At 39.2% G+C, this 26578-nt stretch overlaps 3 protein-coding genes and 1 long non-coding RNA gene across 4 annotated transcripts; 2 read left to right on the top strand and 2 right to left on the bottom strand.

Annotated features, from left to right (window-relative positions):
- Positions 1-63: 63 nt before the first annotated feature.
- Positions 64-724, bottom strand: LOC147644739 (uncharacterized; the record flags this gene model as incomplete). The annotated part of the gene is made up of 2 exons (XM_086841178.1): positions 637-724; positions 64-537 (listed from the first exon to the last, which is right to left on the bottom strand). Coding segments are annotated over exons 1-2 (562 nt in total), but the record flags the coding sequence as incomplete, so codon positions are not given.
- A 3195-nt stretch (positions 725-3919) lies between these two features.
- On the top strand, positions 3920-5127 carry LOC147644738 (troponin C-like). Its single transcript, XM_086841176.1, has 3 exons — positions 3920-4462; positions 4532-4927; positions 4987-5127. The coding sequence occupies exons 2-3, from the start codon at positions 4591-4593 to the stop codon at positions 5019-5021; spliced, it is 372 nt and encodes a 123-aa protein (XP_086697302.1). The 5' UTR covers positions 3920-4462; positions 4532-4590; the 3' UTR covers positions 5022-5127.
- Positions 5128-8931: 3804 nt separating this feature from the next.
- LOC147644737 (uncharacterized) lies at positions 8932-10953 on the bottom strand. Its single transcript, XM_086841177.1, has one exon. It carries the CDS (start codon positions 10951-10953, stop codon positions 8932-8934), a length of 2022 nt encoding a protein of 673 aa, XP_086697303.1.
- Positions 10954-21454: 10501 nt separating this feature from the next.
- Positions 21455-22028, top strand: LOC147644736 (uncharacterized). The gene is made up of 2 exons (XR_015273549.1): positions 21455-21586; positions 21682-22028. It is a non-coding gene; the product is annotated as an uncharacterized LOC147644736 (long non-coding RNA).
- The last annotated feature ends 4550 nt before the right edge of the window (positions 22029-26578 follow it).

The following is a 26578-nucleotide window of genomic DNA, read 5'->3' as shown; positions in this document are numbered from 1 at the left end:
TAAATGCTTCAGTATATTCAGTCGGTGACAGAGTTTTTTCGAAAACTATACTCTTGTCTTTACATTTTCTTATAAAGCGGAACATATAAGCGAACACTCTCAGCAGTTTCAGGTGTGACGAGAATCCCTCGATGACGTCCAGCAAATCGGAAGTTTGCACCGCAGCGGTCAGTCCGACCACAGTCTTTCTTGATTCCTGCCGCAAGACTTCCTCATCCGGTTCGAAATGAACATTTTTGGGCCAGTTCTCCTCCTCGTCCTTCAGAAATTGAGGCCCCGTGAACCAGATCGACTGTCCAATTTCGTCGACGTCACAACCTCTAGACACTATATCTGCTGGGTTCTGCTTCGTTGGAACATGCCGCCATGTAGCCTGTCCTGACCATTCTTGAATCTCCGTGTTCTCCCTGTTCGAAACGAATGTCGACAACGACGATGGATGAGATCGGATCCAATGGAGAGTGACTTCCGAATCCGACCAGTAAACGATTCGCTCGATAGGGACGTTTATTAGCGGCTTGATTCTCTGGCAGAGATCTGCGAGAAGGTGAGCGGCACATAACTCAAGCCTTGGGAGCGTTTTTGTCTTGAGCGGCGCTACTTTCGACTTTGAAGTCAACAACGATATTTTGTAACCTTCAGCAGATTTGCTACGAACGTAGACGCAAGCTCCATAAGCTCTCATGGATGCGTCGGCAAAGGCATGTAATTGCACCGGTGACATCGAATCAGTATGCACAAACCGAGGAATAGCTATCTTATCCAATTGCGACAAGGTGTTTTTCTAGCATATTCCATGCAGTTTCTAAATTCAGCGGAATTGACTCATCCCAGTCTAACTTCTTAAGCCACAGTTCCTGCAGTAGGATCTTTCCTTTTATTACAATGGGACTTAATAAGCCGAGGGGGTCAAACAGCTTGGATGTCACCGATAAAATGTTCCGTTTTGTCGCTCGGAGACCCATGACAGAATCGTCAATTTTAAATTTGAAGGCATCTTCGCTAGGCAACCAAGATATTCCTAACGCCTTAGTTGACTCTGAGTCCGAGATAGGTATCGACTTAACTGTGCTCTCAGATGCAGTGACCTCAGGTGAGTTTGAAAACCACTTTGTCAATTCAAAACCTGCTGTTTGAAGAACCTGAGACACTTCAGACTTGATTGTCCGTAGCTCCTCTACGCATGCAGCACCAGTTAGCATGTCATCGACGTAAAACCGGATCCAATTACGTCGGCAGCTCTAAGGGGAATGAAAGTTTCGCAGATTCACTCAACCTTTTTAAACACCGAGTAGCAAGAAAAGGGGCTGGTCCAGTACCATATGTAACGGTGTTGAGCTCATATAATCTCAAGGATTCAGAGGGGTCTCTTCTCCACACTATGAGTTGAAACTGCCTATCCGCTTCGTTAACCATCACTTGGCGATACATCTTTTTTACATCGGCAGTCAGGGCATACCTGTGCAGCCGGAAGCGGAGTAGAGTGGAGTACAACTCTTCTTGGATTGTCGGTCCCACCATCAAGATGCTCATTCAAGGCCACCTGAGTCGATGTTTTGCACGATGCATCGAAAACAACGCGCAACTTTGTTGACGTACTTTGGGGCCTCAACACACATTGATGGGGAATGACATAATGTGGAGTGGAAGGAATTTTGTTGTCTGTAGGCGACATATGACCTAAGGCGAGATATTCTTCCATAAATTCCAAATACATGGTCTTTATGTCAGGATCTCGAGACAACCTTCTCTCAAGCGACAAAAACCGCCGTTTTGCAACATCAAAAGAATTGCCTAACCCCTTAGGGTCAGATTTAAACGGCAGCCTTACTTCAAACCGACCTGATGGCAATACCTGAGTAGTCTTCCTGTAGTACTCTTCACATAATTTGTGCTCAGGCGACAGAATTTTCTTTGGATTTGGCATTTTCTCCAGTGACCAAAATTTCTGTAGCGTGGTGTCAATCGACACTAACGATTCTTCACTACAACTGAAACTATTCACAAGCTCCGCTTCGGGGCTGCAGATTTATATCTCCCCGAGACAACCCAACCAAGAAGGGTCTTTTGAAGAGTTGGATAGTCAGGACCTTGTTTAATTTGACCAACAGCTAGCAATTCGAAAAATGATTCGGCTCCGATTAGCATATCAATTTTTTGTGAACTTGTAAAAGTAGGGGTCTGCTAATGGGAGGTTCTTTGGGATCTTCCAATCGCTAACGTTCACCGATTGATCGGGGTGATAACCGGTGATCGATTTTAAAATCCAGAAATCGAACGAGAACTCACTCCCATTGATTTGTGACTTCACCACGGTGTGTATCTTTTTCTTACTGAGAATTGGATTCGCCAATACCAAGTAAGTTGATACACGACTCCTCTCTACGAATCTGTAAGCGGTTCGCTAATTTTTCCGTTATGAAATTCGTTTGAGACCCAGAGTCCAGAAGTGCTCGGGCTAAAACGTATTCGCCGCTTTTGGTGCGCACGCTTACGATTACGTAGCCAAGATTACCCTGTCCAATGACGTAGCATGCATAACATGTGACGTGGAAGGATGCTCTTGGTTAAAAAGGAGGAGAAATATTCTCTTGAAGGGGTGGCAACGCTAAACTTTTATCAGGCACTGTGTATCTGTGGAGCAGAATGTGATGTGAGCGGTCACAAGCTCTACACTTTTTTCCCTTGCATTTTGACACAGTATGGCCTTTTCGCAGACAATTGATGCATAAGGAGGCTGACTTAACAAACTCGAACCTTTGCATTACAGAGAGACGCCCAAACGGGCTGCAATTCTGTAGTGAATGATCTTCTGCATTGCAATAGCTACAAGTTTGCTGAGGCTTGCTGTTGGAGGAGGAACACGAAAATGAGCTTCGATTATGTGGTTTGCTTGACGGTAATTTTTCCAGCTTTGGTTTTGTTGATTCTTCAGCCGATAAATGCTGGTATCGGCGATTTAACATTTTTTCACAATCGGACCAAAGTGGCAATGTCTCATAATCGAGCTGTTCCTCCCATTTTTGTTTGGTCACTGGATCGACTCTATTTAATACCAAATATATCAACATTGCGTTTGAAATTTTTGTATCATCTCCTATCGATAGCAGAGAACCGTAAATCGACGAAACAGTGTCGATAAGATTTCTCAAGGAGGATGCGGATTGATGCGATATTTTTGGAAGACTAAACAATGTTGAAATATTATTCATAAAGATGAGGCATTCGTTATCGTAAACCTTTTTTAAACTGGCCATCGCCTTTTCGTAATTACTCTCGGTGACTTGGTAAGCTTTAATTGTTCCTAAAGCTTCACCAGAGAGACATGAAATTAAGTGGTTAAATTTTTCGATAACTGGAATGCTGGCATCTTTATGAACCAAAGTTTCGAAGAGGCTAATAAAATTTTTAAATTCCGAATAATTTCCACTAAATTTTGGCAATGCCAAATTCGGAAGTCGCGCACGAGTTGGTGCTGCCAAAATTTAGTGGAAATTATTCGGAATTTAAAAATTGTATTAGCCTCTTCGAAACTTTGGTTCATAAAGATGCCAGCATTCCAGTTATCGAAAAATTTAACCACTCCACCCGGGGGCGCCATGAATTTTCTAATTAGTTTATTAGAAAAACTAAAAAATTAAATTACGAAAAAAACCGAGTTGTGGTGGCAGACTTTTGGCGAACGAAAAAAAGAGTGGTGCGTCGCTTCGAGTTTAACATGCGAATCAATCTATTTCATATGCTTAGCCTAGCTTATCTAAGGTTGGCGAAGGCGAGGCGAATTCGCGAAGAGCGCGAGAGAGCTTTATTGCGCTCTCGCCTTCGCCCTAAACTAACTACACTAGACTTCAAATTGTGAATTCAGCCAACAAATTAATTATATTTCTTCTTAAATAAAGAAAAAACACCTTGAATTCAAAAAAAAAAAAAAAAACTCATTTTAATATCAAATAACCCTAAAACTAAGAAAAATCTTTCTTAATGTAAGACAAATTTACCTTTAATTTAAGAACAAAATTCCCATCTTTAGAGTAAATCGCCCTAAAAACAATATATTTTTTCTACATATAAGAAAAATCGCCTTAGCTTTGAGGAAGTTTCTTCCTGATTTTAGGACAATTTTTCTCAAGTTTAGGGTGACTTGCCTTTGGATCCATTTTAGAGGCGAATTTCTAAATCTACGGGCGAAAAATGGCTTTTTAATGGCGATTTCAGGTTAAAATTTGTATGAATGTAGGTTTTCTTTTCATCACAATCTGCTAACTGAATCTGATATCGAAACGTTGGTTTAATTCCATCTTGATCTCGAGCCAAATATGTAGGTATAAATGTTTGGTTATGTATGTATTATGTAATTTTTTTAAGGCTTACTTTAATTTAGATCTATTAGAACTACTTTGACCCTTTTTACTTATTTAATTTTTATATTTAAAGGACGAATTGACCAAGGAGCAAACTGCATGTAAGTTATGACTAAGGTTTATTGGATTTATTTTGACCAAAGGTAATTATAATTTAATTTTTCGTGCAGTGCTGCGTAACGCATTTAATGCGTTTGATCCAGAAAAAAATGGATACATAAATACAGCAATGGTGGGTACTATTCTTAGTATGTTGGGACACCAACTAGATGATGCTACTCTGGCTGATATTATCGCTGAAGTCGATGAAGATGGATCCGGTCAAATTGAATTTGAAGAATTTACCACATTGGCTGCTCGGTTTTTAGTTGAAGAGGACGCGGAAGCCATGATGGCTGAATTGAAAGAAGCCTTTCGCCTTTATGACAAAGAAGGAAATGGTTACATCACCACAGGTGTACTTCGTGAAATTCTTCGAGAACTCGATGATAAACTCACAAACGACGATTTAGACATGATGATTGAAGAAATTGATTCAGATGGATCCGGAACCGTAGATTTTGATGGTAATAATAAACTATTCCTTTTATAAAAATTATCAAAATCTAACTTTCTTACTTTATAGAATTCATGGAAGTAATGACTGGTGGTGACGATTAATAACAAAATATATCTTTTGCTTATATTTTCCAATTTTCTTTTAAAATTTACTCAATTCAATGTTAGGTTATATGAATCAAGAAATAAAAAATCGGAATCCTTCAGAGTTGCAACATTTAATATAAAAAACAAAACCTAGCTTTGGGAAGCCAAAATATTTATAGCCTAGCCGTTTGCAAATTGATTGATTCCCTTGCGGGGTAATGTAATTCCAGTCAGAAGCTTGCAACGCTGTTAAGGAGTCCCCTCTTCAACGAATTATATAACGCGGCTTTGGTGTTATTAAAATGCGAGGGGGGCGCACGCGGAAATATCCGGCTGCTTCTCATCGGCTAGTGGGGTGGTGATCTTGCCCTCCTGCATCTGGCCAACAACAAAGTTTGGCGATCAGCAGTCGCAAAGAATTGCAAGCATGACCGGCGAACATTTAACGACAAAGAAAAACAGAGTTATTTTTGGGAGCAAGCTTTCAGTTCCGCTCAATCCGACTCTGTGCGAGGGGAACGGATGAACGCTCGTGCGCTAGCTTTAGCTTTGGGTTTTAGCTTAGCTTATGCTAAAGCATCGCACGAAGGGGTACTATGGGGCAAATGGCAAATACTATGGGCAATATTACGACTTATTAGTTTAATTTTTATAGATTTATGCCCTGTTTTTTCTTATACCCATGTCTCACTCTTGATCACAATATGAAGGAATCCACCGACGAAAGCGCTTCGAAGACGTTCCGCCAATATGTGGAGTTCGAAAAATATAACTTCGATTACTAGGAATCGAAACAATATAAATGATATATATTTACGTTAAAAAAAACAATGAACTGCATTTATTTCATTCACCTAATCATGATATATTTAGTTTGACAGTTTTACATTCACAGATTTGCATTATTCTTCTATATCTAAAAGGTATAATCTATATATATAAAAAATAATAGTTTAAAAAAACTAAAAAAAACACACCTTTATAAATAACCGAACTAAAAAAAAGAAAATAATTTATAATTACAAAAAAAAAAAAAAAATAATTATAATTCAGAGCAATAGTATATAATTAAAAACAAGAACACTAAATTCAGAGTTAAAAGCGTAGGGTGCATCTATAATTAATGTTACAATTATTCTAAGGGCATCTTTCTGTAAGGGGAGGATTATAAAAATTTAGTGCAATTTGCAATGCTTTGCCAAATACATGTTTAACTATTGTTACTGTTTATAAATGCAGTGGACTGTATTATTTTTGTCTTAGGTGTTTTATGTTTATTAATTTATGTAGCGTCTTAGAATAAGTTTTATAAGCGGGTGCGATAAGCGAGCGGTTGCGGGTAAATTCCAACTAGATCTAACTGGCGAAAAATAGAAACGTGCAGAAGAAAAATAAGATCGCGTGATGTCCCAATACTCATGCACATATACTGCATTTTGGCTATGAGTGTGAGCTTAAAGCTTTATGTTGTAAACAAGACAATTATGTTCAGTAAACTAGGTACGATGATATGCAAAATAAGAACAAGTAAAGAAGTAATAATTAACGACCGATTAATTCCTCAACATACCGGCCCCCCTGAACGACGGTTCAGTTCAAAGGAAGCACAGCAATTTTTGTAATGGGGCGCTTGTAAATTCCTCTGGCAGTTTTAACTGTGGCCACACGAACCCTCTGATCCTGGCCAGGATGAACCTCAATAACTCTTCCCAACAGCCACTTGCTTGGCGGCTGATTCGGCTCCTTTAACACCACAAGGGTGTCCAATGCAACATTTGGAGCATCTTGTTGCCATTTCGTGCGAGTTTGAAGAGTGCTGAGATACTCTAAGTTCCAGCGTTTCCAGAACCCTTGAACCTTGGCCTGCAATTGTCTCCAGCGCTGCAGTCTGTCAATGTGTGCATCCATGTAAGATGGCTCCGGTACCGAAGTAAGAGGCTGACCTGTTAGAAAATGAGAAGGGGTTAGCGGGTTAAGGCTGTGATCGCTGGGTGCGCACAAAGGACGAGAATTCAGAAGTCCTTCTATCTGAATTAACAGGGTCGAATATTCCTCGAATGTTAATGCACTGCTGCCAGTAACTCGTTTTAGGTGCAGCTTTATAGATCGCACTCCAGTTTCCCAAATCCCTCCAAAATGGGGTGCAGAAGGCGGGATGAAATGCCAATTAATTTCATGAGTCGAGAAGAAGCTTGAAATCTCTTCATTTTGACTTTGGGCAATTGCGATCCGTTGCATCTCATCTAATTCTCGTTTAGCCCCATGAAACGTAGTGCCATTGTCCGAATATAAATCTGATATTGGCCCACGTCGAGCCCAAAATCGTTTAAAGGCGGCTAAAAAAGCGGATGTTGTCAAATCACTGACCAATTCAATATGTATAGCTTTTGTACATAGACAAACGAAAATTGCAAACCAAGCCTTTCCAAATCTTGGTGTTCGACCTGTAGATACTTTGATTATTACAGGTCCAGCATAATCCAAACCAGTGTGAAGAAAACAACGGGCGGGTTGAACTCGGAAGTTGGGCAAATCAGCCATAAGTTGAGAACTCGTGTGTCTTCGCTGCATGAAGCAAGTTCTGCAATTAAATATGGTTTTGCGGACGAGGTTTCGGGCTCCTAGAATCCAATATCGTTGTCGTAAACTGTGAAAAGTGTATTCTAATCCAGCGTGTAGCGAGGCAGCATGTTGATATCGAACAAGTAGAGCAGCAATGGGAGATTCCTTAGGCAGAATTATGGGATGTTTTGCATCATAATTAGCTATAGAATTGTCTATGCGACCACCAACACGCATTACGTTCTGCTCGTCTATAAAGGGGTTGTATCGAATCAACTTAGATTTCTTTGACAATGGCTGTTCGGTGATCAACTGCTTGTATTCCATTTTAAAAAACTCCTTCTGGACGTGGGTGAATATTCTAGATCGTGCGTATTGTAGTTCCCACGCCGACAGGAACACCGAAAGTTGATTCCTTCTACGAAGACGATGGACGAAACGAATGCAGTAGCTCAGAGTCCTCAATAAACGAGACCATGAGGAGGCTTTGTTGATCATACAGGTAAGCTCATTTTCGTCATCGGAAATGTGTAGATTAACCTTTGGCTCGGCCTTTACCTCTAAGCATGCCTGTTCTTCTGTCGACAAAACAAACTTGGCCTTAACGGGTGGCCAAGTTGAACGTGACTGAGATAACCAAGCTGGTCCATTCCACCAGATTTTATGATCAACGAGGTCCCTTGGAAATAGTCCTCGCGATGCGCAGTCAGCTGGATTATCGCCACTTCTAATATGCTGCCAGCAGCTTCGTGGACATGCCTCCAGAATCTCAGCAGTGCGATTGCAAACATATGTGTTCCAAGTCCGTGGAGATGATGATAGCCAATGTAAGACTATTTCAGAGTCTGACCAACAATTGATTCTGGAAATAGGAATAGTTAGTGATTGCTTAACCAGTGAAATCAATTTCGAGAGTAAGTGGGCTGCGTTTAGCTCAAGTCGAGGAATGGAAATAGGCTTAATAGGAGCCACGCGAGTTTTTGCCATTATCAGCTTCACTGCATATCCATTATTGACCTCGACGCGACTATAGATGACGGCTGCATATGCCTGAGATGAGGCATCCGCAAATCCATGCAGTTCAATTGATTGGTGTGGCGCTGCTATGTAACGAGGCACTCGACAATTTTCCAATACGTGCATTTGAAATACGAACTGTTGCCACCGTGTGCATAATTGCGAAGGCAATATCTCATTCCATTCGACAGAACTCAGCCAGCTATCTTGAAAGAGAATCTTCAACAACACAGTTGTGGGCGCAATCAAACCCAGCGGATCGTAGATCTTGGCTAGTTCAGAGAGCAAAGTGCGTTTGGTTAAAGTTGCTGTGATTCTAGGGGTTTCTAACTTGAAGGAGATATAGTCAGTTCTTGGTTTCCAGCATAGTCCAGCATAGAAAGTGTTGTTCTGCAGGATCACTGGAGTCTATCGTTGCTTTACTTGGATGAACTTGTTCCATATCCATGAATGATCGAACTAACGAATCCAAATCTTCGTATGCGTGGTGGGCTTGTGCGTGCGTCCATGATTCGGTGCAATCGTTGAAGCTGCCTGTAATAACCCAACCAAAATTAGTTTGTAGTGCGATGGGGTATTCAATACCAAACTCTCGACGATTTCCAGTATATATGCTCCACAGTTGATCAGCGCCCAGAATAAAGTCGATTTTTCCCGGAGCTCCAAACGTTGGATCAGCCAATGGAAGACTGCAAATCGTTTTCCAGATAGGAGAGCTGGTCTTAACCTGTTGACCTGGAATCAAAGAAGTCAGAGAACTCATAATTAGACCAGAGATCTCCAGGGTTGCAGTAGTGGTTCTTGAGAGCAGGGTAAAGCTGGCACGTCCTCGGCTAACACCAGCCGGGTTAGCACCTAATCCAGCCACTGAGATGCGAGCATGCGTGCGTGAAATTCCTATCCTTTGGATGAACGACTCGGCTACCATAGTTATTGTCGATCCAGTATCGAGCAATAACCGACATGTGGTCCTGTTGCCCCATGTGTCGATTACAGTGGCCAGAATAGTTGGCAGTATGGTTTGATTGTTAGCCCTCTCCAGAGTGTGATGACTAACAGCGGCAGTATCAGCAACTTGATCAATCGTATTGAATTCAGCAGTAGACAGATGAGCAGGAGCCAAAGGAACCGATCTTGATTCAACCGGATGAACTAAAGTGTGGTGCTTAGCATTGCACTGACGACAAGTGTTCGATGAGTTACAATCCCTGACTTGATGAGATCGACTCAGGCAATTGAAACATAGTTTAGTATCCCTGGCGAAGGTGCGGCGGTCTAGTACATCTAGAGCTTTGAATTCAGCACATGCATATATATTGTGCTGACCTTGACAATAAATACATTCGCGGGACTGCTGATTTGATCCACTTGCATGATAGGCAACTTGGCGGCGTTTACTCTGGGCTGGTCTTGACGGTTGTATTACGTGTAACTCCTGACAAGACTCCAAAGTATCACAATGAGCAAAAAGGAAATTAAATAAATCATTTATGGTGACCTCTTCTTTGACCGACATATTACAGTTGGCCCAAGCCTGTTTGATTTCAGAACTTAATTTTGAGAGCAAAATATGAATTAGCCATACATCGCGGCTGTCGCAGTTCAGCGCGTGTAGGCCACAAATACATTCGTCGGCAGAGTCAATTACATTACGTAACTCAGCGATATTCGAATTGGTAGCGGTAGGCAACGACAGAAACTTCTGAACAAACGTTCGAGCGATGAGCGTTTTCTTGTTATAACGATTTTCCAATTTCTCCCATGCGTCTTGATAATTATCATTACAAACGGCAATATGTTTAATTAGGGACAGAGCTTCACCATCCAAATATGAATTCAGATAATGAAACTTTTGGCACTTGGAAAGCTTGTTGTTATTGTCTACTGAGCTTAGAAACAGATCACTAAACTGGCTCCAATCCTCGTATTTTCCAGAAAATGTGGGAATCCGAATTTTCTCAAACCTTAAATCAGTTGCTCCCGATGAGGAATGAATTTGTTCCAATAGTTGGTTTTGTCCCTCAAATAGACGTTTCACTGTACTTGAGAGCAAAATGTTAGACTGGTCTTGGCCGTAATCTTGCCCTCCCCTCTCCTTTATGGCTTTACTAAGAATAGCGTGCGCGCTGTAGAACTTGTCTTCATATTCGGGTGTATCCAAGCCAGGGTCTTCATATCCCTCCTCCATGTTGTATGCTACTAAGTCCTCGGAGAGCTCCATAAAGTGGTCGAAAGTTGCTACTAAACGATTCAGCTTCACCTGCAGAGTTTCCACATTATCACATCTCTGTGAAAACTCTGTAGCGCTGTTAAGGGTGCGAGTTATTTGCCCCTTGCAGGCACCACGTTGTTGAATCGTCCGATGCATTATTGGGTTCATTACGAAGAAAAGTCTTTATCTGTGGTTTATTCGAAAATAAACACAAAAGCAATCGCGGTTATCCGGCTACTCGAACGGACCAAATTTTGTTATGTTTATAAATGCAGTGGACTGTATTATTTTTGTCTTAGGTGTTTTATGTTTATTAATTTATGTAGCGTCTTAGAATAAGTTTTATAAGCGGATGCGATATGTTGTAAACAAGACAATTATGTTCAGTAAACTAGGTACGATGATATGCAAAATAAGAACAAGTAAAGAAGTAATAATTAACGACCGATTAATTCCTCAACAGTTACAAACTATGATAAATGTATTTCTGTGAACATAAAGTATAAAAGAAAATCTCTGATACTTACAAAAAAAATTAGATTAACAAAAACAGTGCAGCTGTTGGATATCTCGTCATGCATTTATTTAAACGTTGTGCTTAGTTTATGTATTTCAGTCATTATGTATTTCAGTCAAATGACAAATTCACAGCAATAGTCGAACTGAATACATGTTAAAACAATGATTGATATAATTAATTACAGAAACAAAAACAGGTACTTGGCGAGAGATACTACCGTGTCTGAACTAACTCTGAATATAGTGATCTTGTTTATAATTTATTATTCTCTGAATTTAATAATTTTGTTTGTAATTTTATATTATTTTCTTCTTTTTAGTTCGGTTATTTATAGAAGCGTATTTTTATAGATTTTTTTAAGCTATTATTTATTTTATATTTTTTAGTGTGGGTACCTATAAACGCGTGTTTTTAATTTTCTAAACTTTCAATTATTTTTCGTATTTCAGTTTGATTTATCAATAATCAAATTTTGCGGACATGTAAATATGAAATATCTTACGAACTATTTCGTAATCTATTACATAATTTAAGGCCTCTTCGTTGCATGGGTTTTTCCTGTTAACTTTGAGCAATCAAGTTCTTCAATGCGAATACCGTCTAAGGTTCTTACACGACAAAGTGCTACATAAGCTTGTCCAGCAGGCATGCGCAGATCGCGCGCTAGTTCTGTCTCTCTTACTCCTTTACGGAGGATCTATAAAAGAATTTATCAATCCTGACGATCCTAATCAGGATAATGAAAAATTTTATCAAATTATTGAATTGTCATCGTTCCTTACGAAGTATGCAAAGTTTCAGATATTTGGAAACCCTTGAAAATAGTGTTCAAAGATTCCGTTACATACATACTTACCTCTCAAACTAATAAACGCGTATTAAAAATGAAACACGTTTTTCGTTGTCGCCACATAACATGAAAACGTCTTGACTGATTTGGCTGATTTTTTTTTCTTTTGTTTTCTAATACTCTGTACAAGGTTCTTACGAAACAAATATTAAGAAAATCTCACAGAAAGATTGAAAAATTCACATTTAATTTTTCATATTTTAAAAATCGTTCGTATCGAATGTCAACGTCATCTGTAATAGGTAATCTGTAAAACCATATCGATAACAAAAAAAATCTGTGGTAATCTGTGACAACACATCCACCGCGGCTTAACCGATTTGGGTGAAAATTGGTAGGGAAGTAGCTTAGAGCCAGGAGACGGACATAGGATATTTTTTATCCCGTTCGACAGAAAAGCGGGATATCCATCGCTGATATATAGCATTTATTACAATCCATAGGACATAGGATATTTTTTATCCTGTTCGACAGAAAAGCGGGATATCCATCGCAGATATATAGCATTTATTACAAACCAATATATCAAGTGGTAAGTATGTATCCAATATAATAGGAGAAAGTGCCCTATTGAGAAAACGCGTTAGGACACGAAGATCATTGGCATCGACGGAGAACTACAGTGATGATGAAAATGTAGATATTGGACCAATGACGACTATATGCCGATATTGCAATACGTTAAAGTTAAAAAAAGAAACTTCGGGACTGTGTTGCGCAAGTGGAAAAGTTAAAGTGGCTTCATTACTTTTCAAATATAAAAAAAATTACTTCATTTTTTATGTTACAAAAATCGAAGCCATCTAATGGTGAAACGAAGTTCGCCAGGTTTCCTAGCTTATAATAATTTTATGAATTTTTCGATCGTTCCAATAGGTGATATATGATACAATAGTCTGGTTTTCATAAAATTTTATACAAAATTGAAAAATAATATAAGAGTCCTATACCCTAAATTTTATCAAATTCCTTTAAAAACTGAAAATGTAAATTTTTTTTTTTTTCGATTATTCCTATGGAAGCTATATGATATAGTTGTTCGATCCGGCCCGTTCCGACATATTTACGAGTGAGACTATATAAAAAACTAGCTAAAAAGTTTTATTCAGACAGCTTCAAAACTGAGAGACTAGTTTGCGTATAAACGGACAGAAGGTCATGGCTAGATCAACTCGGCTGTTGATGCTGATCAAGAATATATATACTGTAAGTGGTCAGAAGTGCCTCCTTCACTGCGTTGCAAACTTCTGACTGAAATTATAATACCCTGCAAGGGTATAAAAATGCCACTGGGCTTACTGTACACATATTAATTACTACTTTCTGTTTCCTCTTTGTCTTTTTATTTACACATAGCTTCAACCATGCGGATTTATATACTCCACTGTGACCCCTGCTGATGGCCTCACCAGGCTATTTTACATGAATATGATTTAAACAAACACAACAAATTTCCCAGCATTCATTTCGTAGGGACTCCGATTTCCCAATTTGAGGGTTTTCATTTAGTGTTGGGTCTCCCTTAATCCCGTCTGCGGCCCGATCGGCCTTCCAGCGCTTCGATCGCTTCGACCCACTCTTGCTAACTGAGCGTGCTTTGATATCCGCTTCCAAGCAAGTGTAGATTCCTCTTACTGCCTCCCAATGCTGGCTGGAAGCTTTTTCCCTCTTAATAAGAAGCAGCGTGGAGAACGCTCTTGGATGAGCCCGATATATGGCGAAAAGAAAAAGTTCCTTTTTTTCATTTGGGTTGGCCTAATATGCCTTAATCAAAACTTATTCGATCTAGATTCAGCGCCGGTGAAATAGTTAATTTTCTGATATTTTGTTTTCCACTTTCACTTTTCAAAAATTAGGCTTTAATTTTGTGGGCTTTAATGGCCTGAATCGTTCTCGTGGACTCTCAGAGTTAAACAACGCTAACCGAGCATGGCTATCGCCGATGGACCCCCTTAGGCCCGCTTCGCTTTCTCTCGTTCTCTTATCCGAAGTAATGACAGTTGCTTATGTTGCCTCTACTCTTTACTCGGAACAAAACGCTCCCCAGCATTCCAATAGCCCAATCCTGTTTTGGCCATCTGGCGCTAGCTTCCTGCTTCACACCCACAGGGCGCTAGGGGAGGCTGCTACAAGCGCTACACCTTCGACCACATAAAGTATATATATTCTTAATTAGCATCAACAGCTAAGTCAATATAGAAATAGCCGTCTATCCTTCTGTCCGCATGTCCGTTTCTACGCTACGTTTCTAACTAGTCTCTAAGCTTTAAAGCTATCTGAATGAAACTTTGCAGTCTTCTATACTCTCACTGATATATTTGTCGGAACGGATAACTATATCATATAGCTGCAATAGAAACGTTCGGAAAAGTTTTACAAAAGAAAGTATAATTTTTTCAGTTCTCAACTGATCTTCATTAAAATTGAGATTATCATTTTGTATTTTTATATCATTTTTGTTTTAATGTGACTACTATATAATATAGCTGCAATACAAATGATCGTTAGATATAGATGAAAATGCAAGCCGTGAATGTAAACCTGTAAATATAATATGTAAAGATGAATGAAATGAAAGCAGGCATTACTTTATTGTATTTTTTTTTAACATAAATATATATAAAACTAGCTGTACCCTGCCACGTTTCTCTGTGGCATATTATGGTTAAGAGGGCACTTCTGAATACATCAAGGTTCTGGCAAAAATCATCTTTTTGGCATAAGGTGAAGAAGGCAGTCAGAGTTGTCGCTGGCGGATTCAGGACTCTTTCTTGCACATTTCTTTCTGTGAAATAGACACAGTCCATTCTCCAAATGGACTGCCAAGTGAACTAAAGCTGGATAGCGTTCATGAATGGGGAACGAACAAATTCTCCATGCAACCTCGTTGCTGCTTTTGTATCTTCCAGCCTGGTATTGAGATATTTCATCGACAACTCGTACTGCATTGCTGTCCCCATTTTCTGCCTGAACACCAAACACTGCCATATCGCTGCCTTTATTCACGTACTTGCAGATATATTTAATCGATTTCACGGAATTGCAATATTCTACGTTGATGTGCGCTTTGTATAATTTTGACAATAGTGTTGAGTATGGAACCACCCAACGATTGTCTACCTCAATATCACCAATTATCATGTTTAAAGTTGCCGAAGTCCCTTCATCTTCAGTTGACCGTCTCCTATACAGAGGATATCCATCGTCCCCTGTTACGGTGTTGGCTGTAAATGCTCGAGGATATCGCTTGGAACACTTCCCGTCTACCATTCATGGTGAACATGGGTTGAGGGTACCACAAGGGCCAAGGATCATGTTCTTGATGACAACTTCATGCAAATCCGTATCAACCTCGGCCCGTGGAATCTCAGCGCATATCACATTGTCAATTTCGTCTGGAGTAATTTTATCATACAGCCAAATCAGTATGTGCGCATGCGGCAATCCTCTCTTCTGCCATTCTACTGAATACATCCAGCACCGCTCAGATCCCAAAACTCCATGTTTCACAATGAAATCCATCAGTGACTTGAGCTTTTGTCTGAAAACACGGGCTGTGATGTCATGCCTATCCCTATACGATTGTCCAGGAAATAACAGCTGTACTATCTCGTCCCAAGCTGGATTGCATGTGAAGGTGATAAATAAATCTGGACGGCCATGGCAAAATGGCCATGGCAGGATGGCAAAATCGTGAGCTTTCCAACGTTGGTTGTATTACGGTCATTCATCACAACATCCCGCAAATGGATATATTCCTCGGACCGAAGTTTCTTCTGATTCAATCGGAGGAACAGCAAACGTTGTTTAAATTTTTGCATACATATCGACAATGTACTGATGAAACAACTGACGACATTTCAATATATGATTGCAATCGGTCCTCCGAACCATTAACCTGCATGAGTAAAAGTTCATCGCGCAGCCGCGTCTCTCGGATGGAGGCCCGTTCTTCGTCAGTCATATTCGTAATCTTACGTCTTTTTGCTTCTGTATTGCGAATACGACGACCCAATCTCGACTTCTTTGGTGGCATGACTTCGTTTCTTACTGAACCTGAACAAAAAATAAAATTTGTATCTCCAATTTCTTCTTTCAATATGTTTTTAATGTTTGACAGGAAATGCTTTGATTTGCTTGTAGAGGGCGCAGTAGTAGGGGCACGGGGAAACGCTAAAAAAATAGATATATTCGCAACCGCAGATAAGCTATCAACATCAAAAGTAGTCAATAACCGAGCTGGAACCTCAACGCATGTTCTCTAAAACTTTGGGCATAAACGGTTCAGAACTTTTCAAGTTTCTTCTTTCAATATGTTTTGAATGTTTGACAGGAAATGCTTTGATTCAGCTGGCTGCCTGTAGATGGCAGCCCATTTTATTTAGAAAACGTTTGTATGGGAAATAGAAAAATACTGTTTTGAGGATTTTCCCGGAAATTAATCGAATTTTTCTCACCTTTTAAACCTTCCCTAGACCTCCACGAATAATTCAAGACCAAGATAAGATAAATCCGTTCAGCCATTCTCGAGTTTTAGCGAGACTAACGAACAGCAATTCATTTTTATATATATAGAAGATATATTGTATTACTTCCTAGTGATCAAATGCATGGGTATATACAAACTTCGGCGCACCGAAGTTAGCTTTCCTTTCTAATTAAAAATGGACGTTGATGCACTACGATGTAACCCGTATGACAGCAAGAACGTGCCTGTTTTGGTTAGGTGTTAGTAGGCGCGAAAGACAATAAAAAATAAAGAAAGGCGTGCTGTCAGATTATGTGTTTGCATGTGTATCAACTGGGTTAAAATTTAAGTTTTTAGTCTGGGTAAATTATCTACGTTAGACATTAATGTGTGCAAATCGTTATAATTTGCACACAATACTCTAAAGGTTCATGTAGTTTAAGGTAGGTTCTACTGTGGTGCAACTCTAAGGGTGTATAGTATCTAGAATTTCTACTTGGTAAGTGGCAATTAAGCTGACTCAACAAGTGAGCACTTTCCACGTCACCATAGATGAGGTTATAAATAAACAGTGTTTAACAAACTGCAGTCGAATTAGCATAAGTCTCAATATTTTTGCTTTCCAGTACTTCAACTGCGAGCGATATTATAAAATGAAAAAAATCATTCTGCTTCTGCTTCTGAACAAATCAGAAGTCGCAGTCAAAGCATAGTCAAAAATCAAACAGCGACCAAAATCAAAAATCAGCAGCAGTCGCCGCTTTTCGTTTTTTTTTTGCTTTCCGCTTTGCTGTTGCTTTTGTCGTAGACGTAAGTCGACGCTGTGGCACGCGAATTCAAAATTTTATTTCCGATAGTTTTTGTTAAATCCTGACTTGAATCCTTTACCATTTTTTCTGTTGATATTTTAAGCTTTAGACATTGGGCGTAAAAATTACTGTAATGTAATTGATCCTCTTGAAATTTTTTGATTGATTTTTGCAAGGGACTAAAAACATTGCAATACGTCTCAATAAAATCCCGAAACGAGGAATCCATGTCAAAATTATCCTCATTCGTTTTGTTTTTAACCGATTCAATTTTTTTTTAACAAGTCCTTAGCTTCCAACAAGTTTTGTAGCATTGTGTAGGTAGATCCCCACCTGGTTGAACAATCTAGTTGTGGCACTTTCAATTTTTTGAGCTCTAAAGTTTCGCGATATCCATTCGATGCTTTTCTTATGTATTTTGTCAAATTTTGACAATTGAGTAAGAACTTTAGTATGTCCGGTGATTTATTTACATCAATCGCAACCAGCTGTGCTGTATGTGCAGCACAACGACAAACTTGAATATTACCTATTAATACATAGGGCACCTTTTCTATGAGCTCAATTTTTTGAATATAATCGTCGTTGGTGCACTCTTCATTGTTTTGTTCAGAAAGATATGATAAAATATTTGTAGTTTTAACCATATTGGCACCGTTGTCAGAAGTAATGGAAACAATTTGATTTAAATTTATATTATATCTGTTGAGGAATTTGATTACTTCGGCGGCAAGATTATTAGATCCATTTGATCCTGCACCTCTTAATTCAATCATCCCCAGAATAATTGATTTTATTTGAGCAGCTCTTATGTATTGTGCACTTATTCCGATCGATTTTTAAGGACAATAATGTTAATCGAGAATGTTCCTCATATTTCGTGAATTTAAGACATTAAAAGGGAAGCTGTCTTCTGTTACCAGTCCTATATAGGATCTTATTAGTTGTTTTTTATTAACATCTATTTTATTTTTTTTTTTCTGATTGTTTTAATTAATGAACTCGTTGATGACGTTTTAATATTTTCAAGATTTTGCACGTTTAAATTAATTTTGTGTTGTTTTATTAAAAGTGTTTTTAAATTCGAAAGTCTATTGTTTTTAAGAGAGTTATTGCATACATTGCATATTGCTAAACCCTCGTCTGCCTTATTTTCGAAATACTTCCACACTTCACTTGGAGCCATGGCTGAATACGTGTGAGTCCCGCAGCAAACTAACTACAAGTAAAATCAAAAGAAGCAAACCAGAGCGACGGCGGCTACGGGCGACTTCCACGATCTGCATATTCTTGCTAATTTTGACATATGCTGCTGATCGAAAGCAACAGCTAAAAATCAAAAGTAGCACCAAAGTCGAATGCAGCGACTTATGCGACTGTAGCTGCCGACGAATCCCGAAAGTCAACGCGTGCCACAGAAGTAACCCTGAGAATGTTGGATACATTATTCTTAAAGAGGGGCTTTTGCGTTCATTAAGGAGTTATCCAACTAAGAAGATAACCTGGAAATTCCATTTAATCGAGTTACCTAAAAAAAGTGAATGGTTAGCAGAGTCAAATGCTTTACTGAAATCCGTATGGATTTCATCTGTCTGAAAGTTAAAAGGAATTCCTCTATAATTTAGGAACAGAGCTCCATGAGGTTAGTTGTTGTTGATCTTCCTTTAATAAATCCATGTTGACATGGAGAAATTACTGGTTTACAAAGTTGCTACAAATGAGGAGTAATTACCTCTTCGAAAAGATTTGGAATGGAATTAGAAATTCCTCAATAATTACTGACATCCGATTTGCTACCATTCTGTGGAGAGTAATAATAAGTAAAATAAATTTGTTCCAAATAAGGGGAAAGTGTAAGGTTTCTAAAAATAAAAAAAATTTAGATGGGGATTGGATCTGAGCACACAACTAGGAATTTCTTCGGGACCTGGCGAATAAACTGGCTTAACACGAAGAGGGCTATCGTTTAAGCTAGGACTGAAAATTACGTTCGATTTGACGTACGAATAAGTCTTATTCAAATCAGTAGAGTTTGAGCAAGTTGTAATAAAAAAAAATGCGCAAAGCGATTGTGAATTCCCTGATCATCATTTAAGGTAGTATTTTCAAATAAAAGCAAGGAAGGATTTGTTTTAGGCTTATGTTAAGTGTGAACCTTACAACGAGTCAAATAGTTGCTGTAACACCGCGCGTTCAACACAGGAAAGTTTGACGGAGCTGATAAATAAGAGGAAAGGGTCTGCTGCGGTCTTCGGCATTCTCTTTTTTATATATTGCCTATCTATTCTTCTTCTGTCGCTTTATCTGTTCAACAAAATACAGCTTACGAATATAGATGGAAGCCATGCGTCCGATCGGCAGCTGCAGCGCCGACGAGAGTATATTAAGTAAAATAAATGCGGCAACCCGGTTTCGCTATTTAACATTTTTTAAGCAAATTACTTTGCTTCGCTGTCGTTTACTGGCATTCGGTCATAAACACACAAGCAGACATACATACATATATACATATTAACCTCAGTGCATAAGGCCGGCCGCTGATTTTCGTGCTCATCTCGCTGTGAAAAACGAAACTGTGTTGTGCCAAGAATAATACAAAAAAGTGACTAGCATTTCGTTCGTTAGCAAAGCATATTATATATCTATATTGCCATCGACACACATATGTACCTCTTTGTCTGCCAATTATCCGCAGATGCTGGGCAGACAATTTAACAACAGCAACAATATTGAGGTTCCGTTGCATCTCGACGACTGTGATTAACTAAACGGGTTCGTACCCAGTGAAGCGGTCAGACATTTTCTCTTTATATCCTTGCAGGGTATTATAATTTCAGTCAGAAGTTTGCAACGCAGTGGAGGAGGCACCTCCGACAATACAAAGTATATATATTCTTGATCAGGATCAACAGCCGAGTCGATCTATCCATGTCCGTCTGTCCGTCTGTCCTTCTGTCCGTCTGTCCGTCTTTCTACGCAAATTAGTCTCTCAGTTTTTAAGCCATCTCAATAAAAGTTTGTAATTAGTCTTCTATATTCTCTCACTCGTAAATATGTCGGAACGGGCCGGATCGGACAACTATATCATATAGCTGCCATAGGAATGATCGGAAAATTAAAAAATAAAAAAATAATATTATTACATTTTCAGTTTTCAACAGAATTTAAGGAAATTTGAGATATAGACATTTATATTACTTTACAATTTTGTGTAAAATTTTATGAAAATCGGATTACTATTTCATATAGCTCCCATAGGAACGATCCAGAAATTAATACAATTAAAAATTATAACTTTTTAGTTATCAAACGAATTTCCCTCAAATTTGAGATATAGCCATTTTATATTAGTCTTATAGGTGTCATACAAACGATTTTTAGATGTAGAGGAAAAGTGCAAGTCTGTGAATGTAATACTGTAAATATAACATGTATAGGTGAATGAAATGAAAATATGTATTACTTTATTGTATTTTAACAATAATAGTCATCGAAGTTCTATCTGCAAGGGTATATAAACTTCGGCATGTATAGGTGAATGAAATGAAAGCAGGTATTACTTTATTGTATTTTAACAATAATAGTCATCGAAGTTCTATCTGCAAGAGTATATAAACTTCGGCGTGCCGAAATTAGCTTCCTTTCTTGTTATTTATTCTTTTCGCGAAAAAATGTCTAATACGAAAACGCTGTTAGGTCTCAAAATGAATCTCCAATTGACGTTGACTTTTATCGAGCCAAAGTCAAACCATTTTGCGGCAAATGAACTCGATTCAATTTTATTTAAACGGTGATTCGGTATATTCAGTTCCTTAAACCTGGCCTTCGACTCTGGGCAGAAAGAGTCGGAGATACCAGCGGATCGAATTTTTTAGAGTTTTCAGTGATGTGAAGGCGAAAATAAACCGAGGTTTAGCGGCTGATCGCAAGTCTAAATTGGCTTTTTAAACTGCTGCAAACTTAACATCTATCGACATTATTAACCATTCTGATCTTTCTTTCCGATCTAGGAAGCATCGGTTATCTGGAGACAGCTCGTTTCCATGGACCCTATTCTGATTGGCTGGATATTATTGGGACGTTTACCACGGTCATCAAAATTGATGATGAGCTAAGCGATATGGAAAACTACAATATCTAAGGTCAGGTTTAGGCGGCGTGACCATCGAATGCAAATAACAAAAAGGCTTTGAATTTACTCATCAATCGATTTGATAATAAAGTACTTCATTTTCAGGCATACGTACAATAGGTGTCGAGAAGGGAACGGCCAAAGTTCTTCGGGAACTAAACGATTGCAAGAATCCGTATCTTCGAGCAATCCGTACCCTTGCCACTGCGCAACAGAATTTGGATGGATTGCTTATTCACATCGTAGCACGCAAGCTGGATCAGAGGATGCGATAAAAATGGAAAGAGGATTTGTCTATCACCGAGCTATCTACTTGCGATTTTATGGTTCCTAGATCAGTACCAGCACCAGTTAAAAACAGCTTTTTTTAAATCAAAAGATTTTGCGGTTATTTTTACAAAATTTTTAAAAATTGTTGAAGTTTTTCAAAGACAAAATCAAAGGTTTCCAAATACGTTTAAAATTATTGCCAAATATTTATCAGCTATTTTATAGCTATACTACGACAGATTGGATTCTGAGGAAGACCCATTTTCATCGCGTGCGATCAAATCGCCGCAGTTCCTGTGGTGACTGCCGTGATTCTGCTAATATGCCGTTTGCTGTTGGATAGCAGTACTCTTTTTAGGTTTTTGTAGAATTTTGGCCAACATTCCTTTGACCTCCTGTGGTCGCTCTTTCTTAACCATTCCTTGTTTTCTGTCTGTTTGAAATGGTCGTGGATCCTTGTCTGGATCGAGTTTAGGGAGATTGGTTCTTCTATATCACTACTTAGCCCTGCAGAGCCTGCTCGGGCAAGTTCGTCTATCTTTTCGTTCCCTGGGATCTCGTTGTGTCTTGGTACCCAGGTTACTTGTCCCTCATTGATCTTAGCAAGTCTGTTAAAGGCCTTCTTGCATAATGCCACTAGCCGTGAGTTTGTTTTCACGGCAGCTAGGGATTTTATAGCCGCTTGGTTATCAGAGTAGCTCCGTACTTTGATGTCTCTGAGCTCTCGCCATAAGAAGATCTCGGCTGCTTCCCAGGCTAGCAGCTCAGCATGAAAGACCGTAGCTGAGTCCGAGAGATTGAATGCCTTTTTAATCCCCCATTTCTCAGCGTTGATCCCAGTTCCTACGCCACAGCTCATTTTGGAGCCATTGGTGTAGAGGGACACTTCGTTCTCTACGGCCACCTTGTCCCTGCTCCAGTCTTCCCTTGTAGTCCGTTTTCTCGTTTGTCCATTCAACAATTGCTTGCCCTCAGTCCTTTACGAACAGTTCTATCGGCATTATATTTAGGATCGCATAAAGGGTAGCTGCAGGGCATGACCGCATTGCTCCTACGGCCCCCCACTCGCTGCTCGTTGTATCCGTGTCAGCGTCGATCTGTTGTATGCTCTATCCTATCCAGTAACTGTCATCAACAAAAAATCAACGTTTCATCAAAAGTCAAGGGGGTGCTGTTGATTTTTTATCGATGACAGGCCATACAAACTGTTGATTTATTTAACATGGGCATGTCCTAGGCTGTCATCAATAAAAATCCATCAACAATAAATCGATGGTTCATCAGCAATTCATCAACAAATTCATCAACAATTCATAATCAATTCATCGATGTTTCAACGGCCGGGCCATGGTACTGCCACCGACTGCCGTCTAGACTACCGCCGTAACTGTATTGTGGGCAGAGCTTCGTAGTAGAAGTCGCAGTCGGCAGAGGGTCGATTCGGTAGAAGTCGCAGTCGGCAGAGCGTCGCCTCGCTAGAAATCGCAGTCGCGCGTTGATGACATGTTCATGACAGAGGCCTATTGATGACACGCGGTACTGCAGGGTAGTTAGTGCCAGCCATTATACTAGGGCCCCGTAAGGTAGTATTGGTTGTACTACTACTGTGTAGATCCATATAATAAGCCGGTAGGCTAAGAATTGTGTTTCCTCCTCCGCCATCGGTTTGCGCGTGTGGCCTTCTTACTTTTACCTACCACCTGGGCCTGGTAATTCGTTACAGAAGTAATTATTATCATTCTTAATAATGAGTCGTTTACATTGGTAAAAAAATTATTCACACCAAAACATCAACACATGCAGGAAACACTTATATTTGTTTTTAACTTTAATTTTTAGAAGGCGGTAGTATCACGGTGGGCTAAGAATTGTGTTTACTCTTCAGCCATCGGTTGCCGTGACACTCAGCTCTAATCTGTCTCTCGGTCTTATTTTATTTGCTTTATAAGGTGAATAGGATTTATAGCCTGATGACTTGTCCGCTGTAAGCTAGCCACGGCTGATAAAGTGGGTAAAATCGAGAAAAATCTTTCTCATTTACGTTGTTTCACGGGTAAGTAGCAAGGATAAGTTAGACGCATTGGATCAACAGGCGCTAGAGTTATTATTAGCTCAACACCAGGCCACTGGTAATTAACCTGAGCTGCGGACTCCAGTTTTCCTTTTGGACGAACAGCATCGCGTTTGGGGGGTGAATGGGACTTACAGGTGAAGAAGTCAACTGGAAACGCTTCACAGCGAAAGCGATGTACCGATTCTCAACGGTAGGGTAGATATCTGCTCGGTGATACGGAGGTGACAAATTTTAAAGATTTTATGCCTTTTTTTAAATACATAAATGACTTGACAAATATTAAAAGTTTAAAAAAATAAAAAAACAAGAAAGGAAGATAACTTCGGCACGCCGAATTTTATATAGCCTTGCAGATAGAACTTCAATGACTAGGAATCCATACAATATAAAAAATATATATTAATGTTAAAAAACAATGAAGTAATACCTGCTTTCATTTCATTCACCTATTCATTCACATTCACAGATTTGTATTTTTGCTCCACATCTAACGATCGTTTGTATGGCACCAATGTGATATAGTCGTCCGATTTTCATAAAATTTGACACAAATTTTAAGACTGATAAAAAATGGCTATATCTCAAATTTAATGAAAATCTGCTGAAAACTGAAAACGTTATAATTTTTAATTAAATTCATTTTTTGATCGTTCCTACACTCATAAAAATGTTAACCCGAAATCGCCCTAAAAAGTACACTTGACGCCCGTAGATTTAGAAATTCGCCCTAAAAATGGATCCAAAGGCGAGTCGCGCTAAATTTAAGAAAAATTGGCCCTAAAATCGGGAAAGAAACTTCCTCAAATCTAAGGCGATTTTTCTTTTAAGGGCAAGCTTTCTTGAATTAAGAAAAAATGTAGTTGTTTTTAGGGCAAGTAACCAGTAATAAGGGAAATTTGCCATCCTTTTAGGGCTTTGACCGATAAAAATAGTCCAATTTTTCTAAATTTAAGGGCAAGCTGCCTTGAATTAAGAAAAGCTGGCCCGAGATATAAGAATATATTTTCTTCTTCTCGGGGTAAATTTTCTATTTTTAAAGGCTAGTCGCCTTGAAGACAAACACAATTTTTTTGTCGCTGTTTTTTAATTATATTTTTTTATATTTACATACATCTATATATATATAAATGCTCTGTTCGTGTCTACATCCTTCATAGACTTGAAAAGTTCTGAACCGTTTAAGGCCAAATTTTTACACAACTTGCGTTGAGGTTCCAGCTCGGTTATTGTCTACTTTTGATGTTGATAGCTTATCTGCGGTTGCAAATATATCAATTTTTTTAGCGTTTCCCCGTGCCCCTACTGCTGCGCCCTCTACAGGCAGCCAGCTGAATCAAAGACTTTCCTGTCAAACATTCAAAACATATTGAAAGAAGAAAGTTGAAATGTTCTGAACCGTTTAAGCCCAAATTTTTAGACAACATGCGTTGAGGTTCCAGCTCGGTTATTGTCTACTTTTAATATTGATAGCTTATCTGCATTTGCGAATATATCACTTTTTTCGCGTTTCCCCGTGCCCCTACTGCTGCGCCCTCTACAGGCAGCCAGTTGAATCAAAGCATTTCCTGTCAAACATTCAAAAAAAATTGAAGTAAGGAATTGGAGAAAAAAAAATTTTTTTTTTTTTCAGGTTCAGTAAGTAAGTAAGTAACGAGGAATCAGCAGAAAGACGAGCAGATAGGCTTGAGAGAAAACGATTGAGAGTTAGGCAGTCGCGTTCTGCAGCAATCGATTTGATTCACTCTCAAAATAATGAACGCGACATTGCAAGGGTAGCTAAAGCGCGTTTACAGCTTGCAGAAGATCAAAACCTGCAATACAATCGTCTTGCATTCAGATATAATCCAACTATTGATTACAGCTCGAATCGAATGTCGTTATTGGACGAATGCATCAGGTCTGCATATACCGTCAGGCTCTCAAATTCAAAAACGAACCAAAAGGATTGTGTTGCGCTTCCGGGAAAGTGGAATTGCCTCAACTTGAAGCACCACCAGAGCCTCTGCACTCTCTATTCGCTGGATCTACTGCAGAATCGAAGCATTTCCTGTCGAACATTAGGAAATACAACTCTTGCTTTCAAATGACGTCATTTGGTGCGGAAATTATAACTGCACAATTCATGCCAACTTGTAAAATCAAAGGACAAATCTATCATAAAGTCGGTTCCCTGCTTCCGTTCCCAGACAGCGAACACAAATTTCTTCTTCTTGGTGATGATGGAAATGAAGTAGATGCACGCTATGGAATCAATACCTTATTTCGCAGCTACAGAAGCTTTTTCACGAACGGAACAATTTGGTGCGTTTATTCAAAACAGCAATCGATATGATGCCTTCGGATACCCATAAAATTGTCATTCATGCAGACAAAACGCCTGCTGGAGAACATATCAGGAGATATAATGCTCCAACTATAGACGAAGTGGCAATTGTCATAGTCGGGGATCAGTTTCAACCTCGAGATATTGTTCTCCATCGACGAAACGATCGATTGGTAAACGTCGCAGAAACTCACCGTTGTTCGGATGCTTTGCAGTATCCACTAATCTTCTGGGATGGTGCCGATGGATACCATTTCAATGTGAAGATGGTAGATCCAGTCAATGGTGTAGAAACGAATAAAAAGTGCAGCGCGATGAACTTTTACTCATACAGG

This window comes from Drosophila serrata, unplaced genomic scaffold (genome assembly GCF_035046125.1).
Source record: "Drosophila serrata isolate PLE 108 unplaced genomic scaffold, ASM3504612v1 contig_109, whole genome shotgun sequence".
Classification (NCBI taxonomy): Eukaryota; Metazoa; Arthropoda; class Insecta; order Diptera; family Drosophilidae; genus Drosophila; species Drosophila serrata.
This window is presented reverse-complemented; position numbering and strand designations above follow the sequence as displayed.